Below are 18,953 nucleotides of genomic sequence, written 5' to 3'. Positions count from 1 at the left end.
GTTGCTCAAATCCCCATCCAGCCAGGCCTTGAAATTCTCCACAGAGTAGGAGTATGCCTCACACCTTTGATCCAATGGCGTTTTTTTTTGTTTTCTACAACCTTACTCAAACTCCAGCAAAGAGCATCTTTTACTTTAAAGAAAACAAAATGTGCACAAGCAGTATGTGATCTGACTCCACTTAGTTTCTGTATGCAGTGTATACCTATTAATGAAGTATTAAAGATCTTGGATCCAAGGCTAGCCATGCCTTGGAAGGAATATATACGTACAAAGGAATACATAAGCACGAAGAAAATTGGTCCATGGTCATGGAATTTATTCTATTGGGAGAAATATTTTAAAATAATTATATATTTACAATCTATAATATAGTCATATCTACAACAGAAGTTTTAAAAAACTGTAAAAGTGCACAAAGTCTTTGTTAGCAAATGAACTTAACTACTTCAGAAGAAATTACAAGCAAAATTTATTCATAATAGTGAATAATTGAGGTGTTTTTTTGTCTTTCCCATTTCAGTATCATTCCCAAATAAATCCTGTATGAGTTTTTTTTCCTCTGCAAGTGGCAGTTTTCTCTAGAGCCTCCTACAGAAGGTTTTTCTGCTGACTTCAATGAAGTTAAATCTTTGTTTCTGAAGAAACCGTCAATTTAACTTCTTACAGGATTAAACAGATAAAAGCATGCACATGCACCCATACTTTTTATCCTCAAAAATATGTAAAAATGAAAATAGCAAGCCCATGTCTGTACATTATCTGAGTCACCAATGGAATACTCTAAGGCAAAATAAGACAATATTAATGCAACAGAGTATAAATATAAATGAAATGCTGCAGAAGGGGCAGAAGCCATAAGCTGCTCTAGAGAAATGAGAGGGGGATGCCTGATCATCTTAGGCATAGCAGTTAAGAAACATCACTGTGCAAACCTAATGTCTTAATGACATTATTGAGGTAATGTTTTAAAAGGTACAGTGCAGCAGGAACAAGTCTGTTACTCACCAAACTCCATCAAAAAAGTTTAATTACAGAAAATAAATTATTTAAGAAGTTATATATAGTACTTTTTTTTTTTTTTTTGCAGACAGTTAAATCAGGTGAAAAAATACATTCTATGGACAAAAATAGTTTCTCTTGCATCAATTTTAAGAAGCAAGACAGTAAAAATACCACAGAACTAATCTGAACGAGGCCAGTTCAGATGCAGCTAACTTGGAGAAAGCAATGTGACTCGCACCTGACTCTGGGTCAGCTTGGGTTCTAGTGCCACCTGCTGAAATAACAGCAATTTCCCACTTGCAACCACAGGTAATACACAATTTAAATTAATCCACTGCATTAGATGGCAATACATGAAGAAACGTCACAAAGAAGATGAGATGCTTGAGTAATCCAAGTGCACATCAAGAGTGCCATACACTGAACCTAGTAAATTGAGAACCTTCTCTTGAATGATGTCAACCTGTTCTGAAGGGCAATAGTCATCCAAACTTGATCTATAGGAATTGAAAAAAGCATGAAAGAGTACAGGTATCACCACCATGACCACATTTTGTATTCTTTTAATGCTCTGCATCTAGACTGAAGCTACTTTCAAACTGTGGTGAGTTCTGCCTCCCAGTATCCCTTCAAAGCATAGAGCTCCTCCTCAATACTTACGATGGTAACAGTTTGCAAGTTTAATATAAAGTCAGTGACAGATCAGGAATGTGCCCATTCATCCTTTCAGTTCTACTCTCTTCCTCTAACACAGAACAGGTTGGCAGTCAAAGTTCAAGCAAATGATCTATTAAAGGACTGGTGGAAAGTTAAGATCGAAAAATTCAAATGCTATTAGTAAAATAGGTAGGAAAACTTGGAAAAAAAAGTTTTCACAATCCTTGGGATATAACATTATTTACAGTATCTATTAATGAACTGCAAACAGCAAAAAAGCAGAGCTGACAATTCTTGGATTTTCTATCTGTCAAGATCTACATAAATGATTCTGTTTTCTCTGCAAGAGTGGATGATAACCCTGCAGCTGGCACAGGAAATACAGCTTTCTTTTATTGCAGGTGTTAGCCATACTGAATCTTGTTGACAAGAACAATTGCATGTCTGCTTCTGCTATTGCTGCCTTCCCTTTAAGGGCACACTTAGTATTTTTGAAGTGATTAAATTACAATTTGCCAGCAGATACACTGTTGTCTTCAAATTAAGTTTTCCCAGGACAGATCCCTAGTTATCCCAGGTCCCTGGCCTCAAACTCCATCCTGTTCTCCCAAATAAAGTAACTTTTACCCCATACAAAGCTTTACTACAGCTTTCTAGAATATAAATTTCTTTCAGCCTAATAGATGAAAGCCACTTCCATCGGAAGTTTTGCCAAAACCAAAAGTCCTATCTGTAGTACAATAAGCCCTCAAGCAATAGAATAAGGAAGATGTGATTTCAGCCCATGCTAGCTTTGCTCTAACTAGCACAAGTAATACAAGTAGTGGAGAAGTATGAACCTCAGTGACAGCTATCAATCTCAGCACACTCCAGGCCTCATCACAGGCTTTGTACAGCCTGTGCTGAAGCTGATTAAGTCATCATGGTTTCAATGCTTCTGCAATCTGTACTAGCTATTCTAAAGCCCAGAAAAAACAGCCGTCAGCAGTAAACCTGTCAATGATTTATGATCAAATTGACAACTTTTTCAGTTATCAATTTTCACTACACTGTAAGGTTTCCATTTTAAGACAGAATATAAGACGTGCCAACCAGTGCTATATTGATAAAATCATTTAGCTACATAAGCATATTCTGAGAGTTTTAAAGTAGAAGTGTCTACATAGTCTTACCGAGCAATTGTCACAAGAGTGGGCTTAGGCATATCTTTTAGTAGAACTTTTACAGATTTTATGAGGCCTTCGATCTCCTCTTCAGTGCTAACATGGTGAGGAAGCTCCATATAATCACAGGTCAGACCAGCCTGATGGACCTACATGTAAATTAACCAGAGATCTAATTTCTGATGATGAATCATTGATACAGCTTATCTGTGCAGAAAGCCTCTAAAATACCATCCCTAGCCCAGCAGGTAACTTACACCTCTCCAGGCAGTAAGAGTTGTTTTTTACCCCAACTTGTTCTTTGAACAAAAAGAATAAAATTCAGAGGTCATATGGATTGTTTCATTATCTTCAGTACACTGTACCTCTCCTATGAATTCAGAGGATGCTGCAGTCCTTGAAAATGATAGGTCTGATCTTTTACAAACAAGTAACTTAAGTTCTATAAAGTATATCAACAGACCCTGGTAAAATGAAACCATCTTCACAGGAAGCAGCCTGAGACGTCACAGTCCTGAAAGATCACATTAATGTTCTCTAAATATAAACAAGAGTACTAGAATTTTAGAACCTTGAAATAGAAAAGCTGGCCTAAGCAACAAGATACAAAAAAAAAAAAAGGAAAACTACCAAAATCTCACAAATTCAATGTGAAAATGAATCAAGTCTTAAATGAAGCATGATCTTTTCCCTCTCTGTTGAAGCTATGCTTTTGAAACGTGTCTACTTTCTGCTTTTACCTAGTCACCTACCATTTCATAGTCCGGGCTTTCCATCCTGGTTTTCAAACTGTGAACTAGTTGAACAAGTGGCTTCATTCTGGAGTTAAAACAAAAATAAAACTTCTTAGAGAAACAGCTGGAAACATACATTTACCTTACGTGTAAAAAAGAGAGAGGTAAAAAAAAAGAAGAAAGGATTGGGCCTAGGATGTGAAAATAAAATTTGCCCCTCTGTCATCTTGCACCTGAGAAGACTGGAAATTGTCAGTACTATTGTACTGTTCCACCAGTTTGTTGTTTTTCATTGTTGTTGTTTTTTTTTTTTTAAAAGCCCCTGTACTCATACCTGCCTCTGGCAAGGCCTCTTTGCACTTCTTTTAGGGCAGAACTGGAGGGAAGCTGTTGTAGCTTAAAGTCATATGAACTTGACAGGAAATGCTTGTGGTCACTGTAACACCAGTCTAGCAATAACAGCTGCATTAGATGGGGAAAATGAGTGATTTTCCTATCAAGGGAAAGCTCGGACTTTTCTTGTTTCTTTTAAGCTGAAAACATTTAATTTAAAAGCATACTGGATGCTTCCGAGACATTTTGTGGACACTGTTACTCAGGTACAGACTTTCATTCACAAAACAGAACCTTTGTGAACCCCACAGAAGTCTTTCACTGTGTCCTCCGTAGTTTTGTGCTTTTTTGAGAGCTCTGCTTCAGACAGATCACTCAATTTTTAGTCACCAACCATGCCTCCCTCCACAGGCAACAGAACTTGCATGAAGCTTTACAAGGCTGACCTTGGAAAGCTTACCATGGCACTGAAGACAATGGACTGCATTTCCTTCTGTTTTGTTTGACTTTTTCTCCTCTAAACTAAAGGAAAAACAGTAGCCTTGCATAGATCCTATCCAGCCTCTCTCCTTTTCTGTCAAAAAAGTGCTGGGCTAATCATTTCCCAAAGTAATACTTGCATTTTAAGACATTTAGAAATCTCTTACCCAGGATATGAAGCCCACTTCTGTAGGGTCTCTTCATCATCGCTCTCACACAAATCTGCAAATGCTGCTTCTAGATCTTCTAGCTGATGAACACGGTTTTCAACACAATCCAGCAAGCCCTCCTTTAAGTAAGCACATATAAAAGTATGTTAGGAAAAAAAAGAGGTAAGAATGTCATGGCTTACACTGTGATTTAAATTCTGAAATGACTGATCTACTGAAGTGAGGCATCAGAAACAACAGATTCATTACTACAGAACATCTTTTCAAGAGAGAAAGAATGAATACCTGAAGAAGCTGTTATACTTTCAGAATAAACCACCTGTCTTTGCTCTGTCTTTCCCACAAAAATAAAAAAAACCCTAAGCAATAAAACCCACAGCTAAATTCTGGCAGAATACAACAAGGAAAGCTAAGAAACTGTATACAAGTAATTACTGAATTTGTTTCTATAGCACTGAAATGCTCAGATGAGTACAACCTTTTTTTTATAATGAAAGAAGAATTTACTTTTTTAAGTTAAAAAAAAAGAATATTATTAAATCAATTGCATTTTCGGGGGGGGGGGGGGAGAAAAAGACAACAAAATGAATTATTTGATGCTTTGAGGTTGTTTCAACTCTGTGTGCCTGAAAATACATGGAATTAAATTAATGTCCTACATAACACATCAAATGAAAAGCAATGCTTAGCATATTTGATACTAAAAATGCAGCAGGGTGCAAAAATTATTAAAAAGCACACTGGAATAGATAGGTAAGAACTTAGAACATAATTCTCTCTTCAGATTCTGCTGGCTATATCATATAACAGATGCTGCTTCTTTTGGCCAGTGATGTCAACTCTGAGCTAATTTTTCAGAAGAGTTGAGGGTATTGACCATTCGTGAACTACAGATTTATGATCCTATCCTGGGGTATGAATAAGATACTTTTCTATACAGCACCTGTAACTAACCTTATAGACATGTCTGATCCCTCTCTATACTACATAAAACCCAAAACCAACCAACCGACCAAAACCAAACAACACATTATTATCTTACAGTATGATAGAAATGTACATGTAACTACAAAACCAGATTTTAAAAAACTAGACATAGGATATTTTCTGAACCTTTGAAAAACACAGCTCACACACTTTCTACCTTCAAACCCTTTAAATTGACTGTCTCACTATAAACCCATCCGTGAATCTAGTCTTGACTTGCTCAGTTCTATACCTATCCATTACTGTCTGCTAACCATTTCAGTTGTCTCCTATAAATCTGTTGTTTTTTCTAAATAACTTATGTCCTGAAATCATAGTGGGCACTTAAATCACAAGTGTTTACCCTTTATACATTTAACTACCTTTTAAATAGGTTTTACTGCTGACTAAGAAATATGAATATCAATTTGACAATCTTCCATATATCTCAATTTCTTTATACACACATACTAATTAAGTTTCATTAATCTGTGATAATTACATGTGTTGAATCTCCCTGTGATAATGTTTGGATGAGATTATGAAAGCAAAGACAAGATCTTGTTTAGAAACTACTTGGTGTAATGATCATTAATATGGCTGTCTCCATGATCTGAATTCAGGGCTGAATGACTATTTTGGCAGCTACAGCAGACTCACATTTCCATGATTCAGAAGCACACAACACATAAAACGAATAATACATTACAGAGTGTAACACCTTCCTTTCCGCATATAAATAAATAGGTTTGAAAATAAAATAAACCAAAACAAACACAAACAAAAAGCCACCAACCAACCAAAAAACCAAAAACCAAAAAGGCCAGGCTGGATGAGGCTTTGAGCAACATGGTCTAGGGGAAGGTGTCCCTGCCCATGGCAGGGGGGGTTGGAACTAGATTCCATGATCCTACGAAACCATTCTATGATTCTATAAAAATACTAGTTAGACATTGACCACAGCTCTGACTATCAAAGAAGAACAACTAGGGCAGGGAAGGGGAAGCTGGGAAGAGTGTGGGGGACATGGTGGAAACGATTAGGAAAAAACAAACCGCCAAAACCAAGCCAAACAAAAGCCTCACCAAACCAAAGCTCTGTTGAGGCATAAAAAGAACAAGATTGCAGATGACTTACTATGTTTTTATTTCTTCCTCGTCAATTACCACTTGTTTACAGAAATTAATTTTCACACTCATGCTAAATATGCAATTCATATGTTTAACCAAAATGTTTAATATGGAAGAAATCCTAAGCTGCTGCTGATTAGCATTCAGCCTGCTGCATAGCTTAATTCAAGACCACTTCATTAAGCACCTTTCATAAGTTCCTTCTTGTAACTCATTTTTATTGGGTAAGTAAAAAGAATCATACCCTCAAACATCCCACAAGGAAATACCATACCTCTGTTGCATTTCTGTGAGGCTTCTTGAAACTGTACAACTCCTGTAAAAGCTCATATTCTGTCTTTGAAAAAGAAAAAAGAGGCAAAAAATTAGACTCTTCAAATGAGAAACAAAATCCTCAAAGCTTTCCTTCTTCAAAAAAAGAATCTGATCACCAAAAAAAGAATTTGATCATTCCTCTACTCTAGTACTGCAGCTAGCTCTCTATAAATGCAGGTGAGGAAGAGGTGGTAAGGCTTGAGAAAACAATACTTTATGACCTCAGCCAAACATTTTGCAATTGTTTAACTTTAAACCTGACTTCAAAACCACAGCTTTAAAATCTAAGTATTTACAGTCTGTTAGTTAAAAAGTCTCTGAAATTAATCATACATGCTGCTGAACTAAGGTCTCAATGAGATGCTGAGTAAAACTGAGATGGCAGATTTAGGCAGACAAAACCAACAGGAGAGTATGATCTTAAAGGAAAACAGAACAGGTAAAGGCTTCAGGGTAGTTGGCCAGCAAGTTCACAACTAAACTATTACAGGTGGTTGTCAGCCCTACTCCTTGATCATATTAAGGTTTAATTAATCAAGGATAAACAGATCTTGTTATTTAACAGCATTGAAAAAGTGAACACGTGAATTTTTCAGAGCAGAGGTAGAAAGGAAGGGTAGATTATTCAGTATTTATAGAAATACAAAGCATCTTTAGGGCAATGTTTTGGATTTTAGCTTTTTTGGTGGGGAAGACAATACTCTTCTGGAATGGTGAGCTATATTTGTTTTTTAGCTTTTCCTTGGATTCTCACATTTCAAATGTTAACTTGGGAAATATTTCAAGGATGGAATTACTGCAACTTAAAACAGGAGGAACATAGTTAAGAAATATTAACTGCAAATGAAATCATTATATCAAAAAAGATACACTGGGTGCTCTGTGCAAGTCCACTTCCAAAAGTGGTTCCTAGGACTGGAGAACCTATCATAGCACAAAACGAACGAATAAACAAACAAAGGCACAAGAAACAACACCCACCCCCCCCAACTCCTCCATTATGTTATTCAGAATGTATTTCAAGCCCTAAGAGGGGTATCAAATTCTATTCTTACATGGCAAGACCCCCACGGTGATTTCCCTGTACACTGTATGTGACTCAGAACAACTGGCACCGCACAATGTCTGAAGATACTGTAGTCATACATACTGAGTATCACCAGCTACCAGAAGTCAAGGGAAACTGTATTTTCTTTTTCTGGTCAACAAGGAAGCAGTAACCTAGCTGAAACTCAAAGATGCCATATGTTTTCTAGCACAGGCTGAAGTTAAAAAACAATGTTAAAAACTATATTTAAATGCTAAAACCAGTAAGGATATTCCAGAAGAACTTGTAAACCCAAATGCCACACCCAACTTTCAGGGCAGATGAGTTAGTTTCTAAAAATCCTGTTCATGTCAAGAAAACTTAAACAGGGAAAGTTCAGGTTAGATATAAGGAAGAAGTTCTTTACTGTGAGGGTGGTGAGGCACTGGGACAGGCTGCCCAAGGAAGTTTTGAATGCTTGATCCCTGGCAATGTTCAAGGCCAGGCTGGACGGGGCTTTGAGCAACCTGGTCTAGCAGAAGGTGTCTCTGCCCATGGCAGGGGGGTTGGAACTGGATGATCTTAAGGTTCTTTCCAACCCAAACCATTCTATGATTCTATAAAACCTACTAACTGCTTAGCTCCTTTAAGGATCTATATATTTATGACCCTATACAGATGAGCTACCTTTGCTGAGCAGCCAAGTTATAAATGAAATAGAAGGCAGAGTCTTAAGTTCTAAGTGATGGCATCAGAGACAACAGCCGCTTGCTCATCCTTATAGTCAGTACTCCAGACAAAGGAAATGAGCATTAACAGCCTCTCATCAGGAGAAGCCACTACTCTTTGGATAATCAACACCACCATCCCTTTTGAAACACAGCAGCTTGCCAATAGCATGCTGCAGGGGGTAAAAAAAATACAATCTGTCATCCCTCCCTGATAAATCTTGTGGGTATTTGGAACATTACCTTTGGAAACCCAAGCATAATTTATGTTCCAAGCAACAAGCAGAAGTGAGCCATATACCTCTGAGCTTGAATATGCACTTGATACTGATTTCAAATGTAAGGATCTACCCCTATTAAATTGTTGTAATTCTTGCAGCGTACACTCTTTTAGAATGTCTCTCCTTCAGATACTACCATGAATCATGAATACTACAGAATCATGATCAGCTGATCTGCTAATTTAGCTAAGATGAAGATTTCCCCATGGACACAAACATTACGTGAATTCACTCTTCTGTGAATCGTGAGGCCTCTCCATTGTCAGGCTTACCTGTGTGTACATTTCTTTGAATGGATTTTTAACTGAAAAAAAATCTAAGTCAATGTCTAAAACATATGCATCCCCTTTCTGCAGTGCTTGGCAGACATCTTTAGCAACATCCCTTATTGGGCATTCACTGCTTCTTAGAGAGCTCGAAGCTGAGCACTCTGACAAGGTTTCTGTTCTGTTCAGGGCACTTGTATTTTGCACTTCCTTTTTCTTCACATTTGGGGTGTTGTAATCAAGGTCAGGCACCACTGATGAAGAGGCAGAAGTAGTGCTTGCTGTGTCATCTGTATTTAGCTTCAGCCTCTTAGCAGATGCTACTTCGCCATTTTCTTCCTGGTTGTTTGATGCTTCAGTCGGATTGATGAGAATGACGTGTAAATTCAAAGGCTTCTGGTTTTCTAGCTGATCAGCAGGGACATAAAGACCATCACTTAAAAAGTAATTATCTGTACCTGTAACCCTACAATTGACAATAACTCACAGTTAATATACATCTTTGTAAACAGCTTGGAAAAAAGCATGCACACTTAAGGGCTACTGAAAAGAATGAACAGATGTTTAATGGGTAACAAAAGCAATAAAACTGTGTACACAAAATTATTTATTTTAATCTGCAGTTTTTAAATTGAAGGATTTTCTACTTCTACTTCTTTACTGCCGAATAAATATATTAAAAATCACTCTATATTTTTTATGATAGCCCTACAAGGTTTTAATGAGTAAGATTCTACATTATGTGCTACTAAGATTAATTTGCCATTGAATTGCCTTTTAAAGACATGATTCAGAATTTAAAAAGATACTGTCAATATATGGCATATAAAATTTCAAAGCTATGATATTTTATCTTGGATTTTTAAGGAAAATTCTGTTAGATGTGTTTGAGAAGTGCCCTGAAATCCATGAATAATGATTTAGTAAAACATCGTGAATTTTGAATTTATAGGTAGCACTTAATATTTTTTTTAACACCAATACAGATCCCCTAATCTAAGTGGGGCAGAGCTGGTAACTCAAGGATGGAATATCAATGGAATCCACATAATTAAAAAAGAAAACAACCAATCAACCAAACAAAACCAACTATGCTGAAAAATTCTGCTTCCACTGAAAACCGGAAGAATTTAATTTTCAAGACACATTTCAGTGCATTAAGCTTTAACCATCATAAATTCAGATTTAAAAATAAGCTTAAGAAGAAATGTGAACTTCTGCTCACTTGTGTTAAGGCCTCATTTGATTATGAGGTATCACCATCAATCAACAAAGACAAATAATTTCAGAAGCAGCAGAAATTTGAAGCTTAGTTCTGCAGTGTCTCATGGCTGGTTTATCCTGAGCTTGCTAAGATGAGAACATCTATTGCCTATCCAGCCACCTGTCGTCAACAAAACTTTAAGGAAGTTAATATTTCTGAGGACTCTTTCACTTTCTTCCTTTGTGATTTTAGTAAGCCTAGAACCTAAAGAAGAGTTACCTGACCATCTTCAAAAGGCAGCTTGAAATGTTGTTTTCAAGACTGCTAAGGTGACCAGAAGATCTGTGGGAGAGCTATTCAGCCATCATGAATTATTTCTACATGTGTGCTAGTTCTCATGGTAACTGAAAGCACCAGTTTTTGTCTTATTATTTATGTTTTCTTTAGGCCTCAGATGCAGAGTTGTGGAGCTTTAGTGTTTCATTTAAGGCAGTAAACCAAAGCTTTTTTCTGCTTTAAACTTGCTTCAAAAGATTTATTCTGATACTCTGGCAAAACACACTATTTGTACATGCCCATTCAAGCTGTACAAAATCCTAATGCAGTGAATATGGCGAATGCAAAACTGTCAAGGACTGCCTGAATCCCACAGGATGATAAGGGTCTCTGATTGGCACTTGAATCACAAATTGATTAAGACTGGAAAAGACATCTGGAAGTCTCTAGTCAATCATCTGATCAAAGCAGAACTAACTTCAAAGCTACATGAGGCTGCCCAGGGCCTTGTCCAGTAGAGCTCCGACTTTATCAAAGAATGGAGAATTCACCACCTTCCTGTGTACGTGTTTCAGTGCTTAACTAGTAGACTAACTTCAAAACCAAAAAACAACCAACCAGAAACCAAACAAAAAAACCCAAGCATACACCAGAAAAATAGAATCATGGCTGATACCAAACAAAAATTTTGCTAGCAAGACCAAAGACTAAACAGATAGAAGCTGAACTGCTTTCTCCCATCCCCACCCCACCCCCCCAAAAAAAAAAAAAGAAAAAAGAAAAAACAAGGGAAAGCTTTATGTGCATTAAATGCCCAAATGCCCAGTTTTGTCACAATGAAGATGACAAACTTCGTCCTGACTGGTACATTTAGGTTCTATTTAGAAAATAAAATAAAAGCTTCTTTTCATCTTCTGTCCAGTTTTTTGTTGTAACTCTGCTGAACACAAATCTCTGAACTTCAAGGGTCAGTCAGTCCTACTGCATTTAACCACGTAAGCACACCCTGAAGGGAAACTTATCAAAGGAACTAGATGAAAATAGCTGGATGTGAGTAGAGAATGAAAGCAGACCAAGTGATTTTTTTCCCCACATAGCCCAAATGTGACTCCTCTGCCTGTTTGGATCCCAAACAGTAAAAACCAGTTTGTCTTAAAACAGCTTTCTTAAGTATGTTACTATGATATACAGTTGCGCAAAAAGTAATTATGAATTTTGTAACATTTGCTAAATAGTAGTATCCCCTTTTATTTCAGGCCAGTTTATCAAAGTGATCTCATTTACTTAATTATGTCTTATTTTTATACTGTATACTATAAGTTAAGTTAGAATTTGGCATTCTATGATTGAACGCTAAAGCAAGAAGTGTATCTCATCAATAATTCTGTTTTAACTGGTAGAGGAAATAATGGATGCACTGAAAAATTAAGTTTTCCTGATGTTTAAAAATATTTCATATGATCCTCTGTTTATAATCTTTGATATGTACTCACTGGGTGCAGTACAAGGTGGGTGAAAAACTGGCTGGACCAACGGTTCCATGGTGGTGATCAATGGTTTGAAGTCTCACCAGCAGCTACTCACCAGTAGTGTTCCTCAGGGACTGTTACTGTTTTGACATCTTCATTAATGCCCTCAGCAATGCACTCTTAGGAATTTTACAGGAAGCACTGAACCTTGGGGAGTAGCTAATACACTAAAAGACAGGTTGGACTCCTGAATGACCTAGACAGCCTAGAGGAACAGCCTACAGGCATCTTATTAACTTAAAATAATACACATACAAGGTCCTGCAGCTGGGACAGAAGTACAGGGTTGGCACAGACAAGCAAAAACCTGAGGAACAAGAACTGGTAGCCTCAGCTAAAAGCAACTTGAGCCTGTGTCAGCAGTACACCCCTGCAGTGATGAAGACTAATCACAAAATTTCATTGTATAAGCAAAGGCATAGCAAAAAAGGTCAAGGGAAGAGACTTCTCCTCTTATTCAGCACCAGTGAGGTCACAGTTGAAATAATCTGCCCAGGTTCGGGCCCCCAGGACAAAAGAGACATCAATAAGCTGAAGATCTAGCAGAGGGCTGCTAAGGTGATTAGAAGCCCAGAACACATGATGAACAAGGGGAAGGTGAGGGAACTGGACTTGTTTTGTGCTGACAAGGGAAGGCTGAAAAAGATCTAATTGCTGCCCTCTGTTACCCTAACCCTCTCTTAAAAATGACTGCTTTCTGAGATTTTTTTTTACTTTCATGAGACCTAATTTAAAACCTGGGTAGCTGAAATGAAATGTGAATAGCTAGAATTACCTATTAAAAAAAGAAAAGGCACAATTTTTAGTGTGCCCATTTACACAAATAGTCACATTAGGTCCTAAGGAGATTACAAACACAAATGAATTTTTATCTTTATCCAAGAACACAAAAAAATCCCCCAAAACCCACCCATGAAAAGCTATAGAAATAGCTTGTACATTGCTAGCGTAAGTCAGCAGAAAATTTACCTGATTGTAGTTGTTGATATGTCTTTCCCAATTAAAAAATTGTGTTTTCCTTCTGAGATCTGCTGAGCCCAGGGTGGGTGAAGCCAAACTACTTGAGAAATATGGCCAGCATAAACAGCAGGCATAATCCAATTCTCAATACTTAATTCACTGTAATGAATGGAGAAAACCAGGAAACAACAGTTACTTTCCCTGTAAAACATCATCAAGAACACCACAAACATCTTCAACATCTTGAAAGCCCCCATGCAAATCATCTGAAATTAGTACTCTCTGTAAGGATCACATCATCACAGAAAGAAAAAGGAAGTATTTATTCATAAAACAGACCAACAATGTCTATAGCAGATTTTTAAAAGTTAGGATTACAGAGTGCAATCAGCTTCACTCTTAGCATGGCACTTTGATTATAAACTACATAGCTTTGTTGTCCTTTTTCTCTTGATACATCGACAGAGGAAAGTGCAAGGAACAGCATCAACGCTATTCTAAATAACTTCAAACTGACCTCATGAGAACGTTTTATTGTAAACTGATCTAAGTAGATTTAAATATAATCTCAGTAATTAAAGAGTCAATTAGTGCCTGCAGATTAGCATCTTTCCTCATTATCAACACCTTTTTTTTTCTTTAGGTGTACAATATAGCCCAGAAAACTTCTTATGCATCCAACAAAGAGAACAAAATCTTGACTATGGGTAGGATGACACAGGTACTTACACACCAATTGCATCAGCTTGTCATTGCTGTAGACCACCTTAACACTGAAGCAATCAGCATTTATTTTAAAACAGGAAGAGAAAGAGAATAGCAGAGATCACTCTGTGGCTTGTTACCTACCAACCTAAGAAGTCACGGAGAAATACTGATCTTAATGATCTTAGCAGGAAAATCTTGTTCAACTTCCCATACTCACCATGTGTCGTGGTTCAAACCAAGCCGGCAACTTGGAACCCCCCAGCCGCTCGCTCACTCCCCCCCTTTTCCTTCCTCCCCCCGCTCCCGGAGGGATGGGGAGGAGAATCGAAGGAATGTAACTCCCACGAGTTGAGATAACAGCTCTCCAGTAACTAAGGGACCTTAGGGTGGTTGCAGCAATGGAAGCAGAGCAACTGGCAACGCAGAGGTAAACCCATCTGGGCTGCTGCACTGTGGCAAGATATCGCTGCCCGGATGCAGAACCTGGCGGTAAAGGTACGCCACGTAGATGCTCATGTTCCCAAGAGTCGCGCCACTGAGGAACACCAGAACAACCAACAAGTGGATAGAGCTGCTAAGATTGAGGTGGCTCAGATGGACTTAGATTGGCAACATAAGGGTGAATTATTTTTAGCCCGGTGGGCCCATGACACCTCAGGCCATCAGGGCAGAGATGCAACATATAGATGGGCTCGTGATCGAGGGGTGGACTTAACAATGGACACTATTGCCCAGGTTATTCATGAATGTGAAACATGTGCTGCAATTAAATGACTGCTGTAGCTGAACCCAGGACAGTATGTCAACATAGGATATACTATTTCAATTTCAATGTCAATTTTTCAGTGTGAAGAGAGAAAGGGTATTTTAAAACTACAGCTCTTCAGCCAAAGCATACACTGAGTGATCTTCCGTTACGCAGAGGAACATTTGGGCTAATAACATTATGTACTACTGAACAACTGAAAAAAGGAAATTCATAAATCTTAAATTGCTTGATATGCAATATAAACATTTGATATGTCAACATAGGATATACTATTTCAATTTCAATGTCAATTTTTCAGTGTGAAGAGAGAAAGGGTATTTTAAAACTACAGCTCTTCAGCCAAAGCATACACTGAGTGATCTTCCGTTACGCAGAGGAACATTTGGGCTAATAACATTATGTACTACTGAACAACTGAAAAAAGGAAATTCATAAATCTTAAATTGCTTGATATGCAATATAAACATTTGAGCTAATAACATTATGTACTACTGAACAACTGAAAAAAGGAAATTCATAAATCTTAAATTGCTTGATATGCAACATAAACATTTGACTGCATTCGTAAAACACAACTTTTTCCATTTAAAAAAAGTTTTAGTCATAAGTGAAAAGGTAGAAGATAAAACTTGAGCCTGACTTACGCCTCTTTGGTTCATATTTCCTATGCAGTCATACCAATATTTTCTGTAAATCAAATGCAGCAAGACGTGGACTTAAAAGTACTCTGATGCAGTACCTGGGACTTACCTAAAAAGAGCTTCTTTGTCAAATACGGTGTCTGCAGGCATATTCACAGGAATAAGAAGGTCTGGATGGGAATCAAGATGAACAAAGGTGATGTTACTGCCAGGAAGATGCTTTGAACCAATGGCACGGTAGATGAAAGGCAGTACCTGAAACAACACAAGTAAAAATACTTCAATTACAACCAGTGGCCTGAAAAATGCAACAGCTTTGACAGCAAAAACACCAGCCCCACTCTTATTTCTTTAGAGTTTGGATTAGAGGGAGGAGGAGACAGAAGACAGTACAAAGCGGAAACAACTCCAGTGGTAAGACAGCTCATGAACTGTAATCATTATGAGCCCAAGTGTTTCACACAAGAAGCTGCTGAAGAATCACCACTTTACTCCCTCCTTCTTTCTTTATAGAAAGTTTTGTTTGCAGTAGCTCTTCTAACTAATCATTCAACTCAATTCCTAGGGTTTTTTTATTTACAACTGAATCCCAGGAATTCCTTTCCTCCTCTGCAGAACATTGCCCCTGCATTGCCTTTTCCATACTATCAAGCTTCCTCACCATGTGGAGAGGTGCTGTGGAGATACAAACATTTAATTACTTGCATTTTATAAGTTAACTGATATAGGAGTGAAAACTGACCCGCCCATGATTTAAACTTCAGCTGATCTTTAAACCTATCCCCCTTGAAGAAAGGGCTTTATTCCTAATCCTTACATGACTTAGTGGCTGCAATGAAGAGGCTACTTTTCTCAACTGCCCAATGCCATTCCCTACTGAAGGTCTTCACTCCAAGATGAAAACCCAGGAGATAACTCATCAATCAATAGCATAGCAAACCACTCAAGTACAATAATGTAGGGTGGTAAAAATATGAAAACTAATGGCTGATTCCTGATACCTCTTACACTGGACTGTAGTACATGGAGTGTTTCCCACAGTAACAGGACCTGCCTTAGCTGCGAGAGCAAATCCAGCAAGGATTATGCATCACAGCCCTATTATACAGGGAATGTGAAGACTGTAAAGGTACTGGGCAACAAACCTTACACATGATCTCTACATTACAACAGAAATGGAGCTGTGTTTTTTTGGCAGAAAACTGACTAAGATGATAAATCATTCATACTGCATGGGCACAACCTTAAACATGACTGCCAGCTGAAATGTGACTGTATTCCATCTATCTAGGAATAAATTCCACCTTCTATCCACTACATGTACAGTAATATGTATACTGCTGTAATAGTGGCTAACACAAGATTAAAAATAATGAGTGTTCCCTCATCCATGACTTTCGCTTCTTCAGAAAAAGGAAGTAATCTGGCCTACCTGAACAATCTACAACCTCTACAATTAAAATTAGTTTCATTTCAGGTAAGCGTTATTACAGATTGTGAGACCTTGCTACTGCCTCATTTCAGGTTGTTGTAGAGAACAAGGTCTTTTGAGTCTCCTTTTCTCCAGGCTGAACAACCCCAGTTGTCTCAGCTACTCCTCATCAGACTTGTGCTCCAGACCCTCCACCAGTTTCCTTGCTCTTCGGACCCACTCCAGCACCTCAATGTCTCTCTTGCAGTGAGGGGCCCAAAACTGAACACGATATTCAAGGTGTGGCCTCACCAGTGTTGATGTCCTGGTTTTGGCTGGGATGGAGTTAATATTCTTCCTAGCAGCTAGTATAGTGCTGTGTTTCGGATTTAGGATGAGAATAATGTTGATAACACACTGTTTTAGTTGTTGCTAAGCAGGGTTTACGCTAAGTCAAGGACTCTTTTGCTTCTCACACGACCCCACCAGTGAGAAAGATGGGGGTGCATGAGAAGTTGGGAGGGGATACAGTTGGGACATCTAACCCCAACTGACCAAAGGGATATCCCCATACCATATGATGTCATGTTCTGGATATAAACTAGGGGAATATCTGCCCAGGGGCCACTGCTCGGGAACTGGGTAGGCATCATTTGGCAGATGGTGAGCAATTACATTGTGCATTGCTTGTTCTATACATTATAATTCTCTTATCACTATGATTATTATTTTTCCTTCGTTTCTGTCCTATTAAATTGTCTTTATCTCAACCCAAAAACTTTACATTTTTTTCCCCATTCTCTCTCTCATTCCACTATGGGTGGGAGTGAGCAAACAGCTGTGTGGCATTTAGCTGCCTGCCAGGTTGAATCATGACAGTCCTTTTTGGTTCCCAGTGTGGGATATGAAGCACTGAGATAATGACACATGTGACCAGAGTGTAAAAAAAAAAAAAAAAAAAAAATGTTACAAGCATTCATTATATTGGTTTAATAGCCACTAGACACAACGACGATTTATTTTCTCTCAGAGTTGGTGTGCATGTTCTCAGATTTGTCTTCTGTAACACTTTACTTGCTGTGTATGTTCCCTCTTGTGTGCTGTTTTATCACTTCTGGGGGCTGGGGTAAGGTTATAATTTGGTTGCACTTTGTAACACTGGTTTATGATACAATTAAATTGCTGATCCTGAGACTGATGTAGTATTTGTAGTCAGCAACGCCATCATCTCCGTACTTCGGGAGCCCTCTATTGGAAGCTATCAATAATTACATCTCCACCTTTTCTGCTCGGAGAGTCAATCAATGGGGGAAGATACCTTCCTCCATCTTCCTCTTCTCCTCCAGGCTAATTACAATTGCTCTTGAGAATTCTGAATATCCTCAGGATGTTCAAACCAGCATGTTCTTGTTGCTATGCCTCCTGAATGTGTTCTAGGTCTTGTTTAGGGTTAAACAGCTATTTAAGAATACCACCCAGGAATCTGCCCAGAGACTGGATAGTTACGAGTAGCAAGGTGCATGGGATAGTAATGGGCAAGTACCAGGGACAGTGGGAACCTCCAGTGTTTTGGAATTTCACCCCTGAACAAGAGCAGAATCTGGAAAAAATAGTAAAATATTTGGAAAAAGTATGTTGTTACCCTAGCAATTCCAGAGAGACTCCAATTACTGCAACATGCTGGGGCCTAGGCCCATGCCTACCAAGACCTGCTCAACATTCCTCAGTACCCTCAAGGGGAAGAGAAGGTCTCTGGATCTAACAACAAAAGGACAGGCACTGCAGCTGAACCAAAGAAACAACCTATGCCAGTATCAGTTGCCTCTATACACAAGAAGAAACATTGGAAGAAGTCAGCCCATGTGGTAAGGGATGAAGAAGCTGCTTCTAAGAGGGAGCAGGAGGAAGTGGACAAGGCAGACTTTTCTGAAGTAGGACCTTCACAAAAATAGGAGTAAGATAGCTGCTGCTTGGGGATGAGTAACAATTATAACTCATAAATGAATGGTAACCACCTGATCTCTATCCCTGAGTGAGCTATGAAATACACCAAAAGATTTCAACCATTGTCCAGGCAGGCACACTGTCACCTGGCTGCTCCAGTGTTGGGCTAATGGGACTAGTAGCCTGGAATTAGCAGGTAAAGAAGACAAACAGGTGGTGGGATCCTTTTCTAGTGAATGCTGGATTGGAGAGCCAA

At 38.3% G+C, this 18,953-nt stretch overlaps 1 protein-coding gene across 1 annotated transcript; it reads right to left on the bottom strand.

Moving 5' to 3' along the window:
• Positions 1-1,148: 1,148 nt before the first annotated feature.
• LOC104403608 (chromosome unknown open reading frame, human C5orf22) lies at positions 1,149-15,597 on the bottom strand (the record flags this gene model as incomplete). The annotated part of the gene is made up of 8 exons (XM_010011808.1): positions 1,149-1,502; positions 2,835-2,974; positions 3,578-3,644; positions 4,540-4,661; positions 6,913-6,975; positions 9,262-9,721; positions 13,234-13,383; positions 15,452-15,597. Coding segments are annotated over 8 exons (1,281 nt in total), but the record flags the coding sequence as incomplete, so codon positions are not given.
• Between the last annotated feature and the right edge of the window lie 3,356 nt (positions 15,598-18,953).

Source organism: Nestor notabilis, unplaced genomic scaffold (assembly GCF_000696875.1).
Source record: "Nestor notabilis isolate BGI_N333 unplaced genomic scaffold, ASM69687v1 scaffold7973, whole genome shotgun sequence".
In the NCBI taxonomy this organism is placed as follows: domain Eukaryota; kingdom Metazoa; phylum Chordata; class Aves; order Psittaciformes; family Psittacidae; genus Nestor; species Nestor notabilis.
The sequence above is the reverse complement of the archived record's forward strand: the minus strand, read 5'-3'. Positions and strand labels throughout refer to the sequence as shown.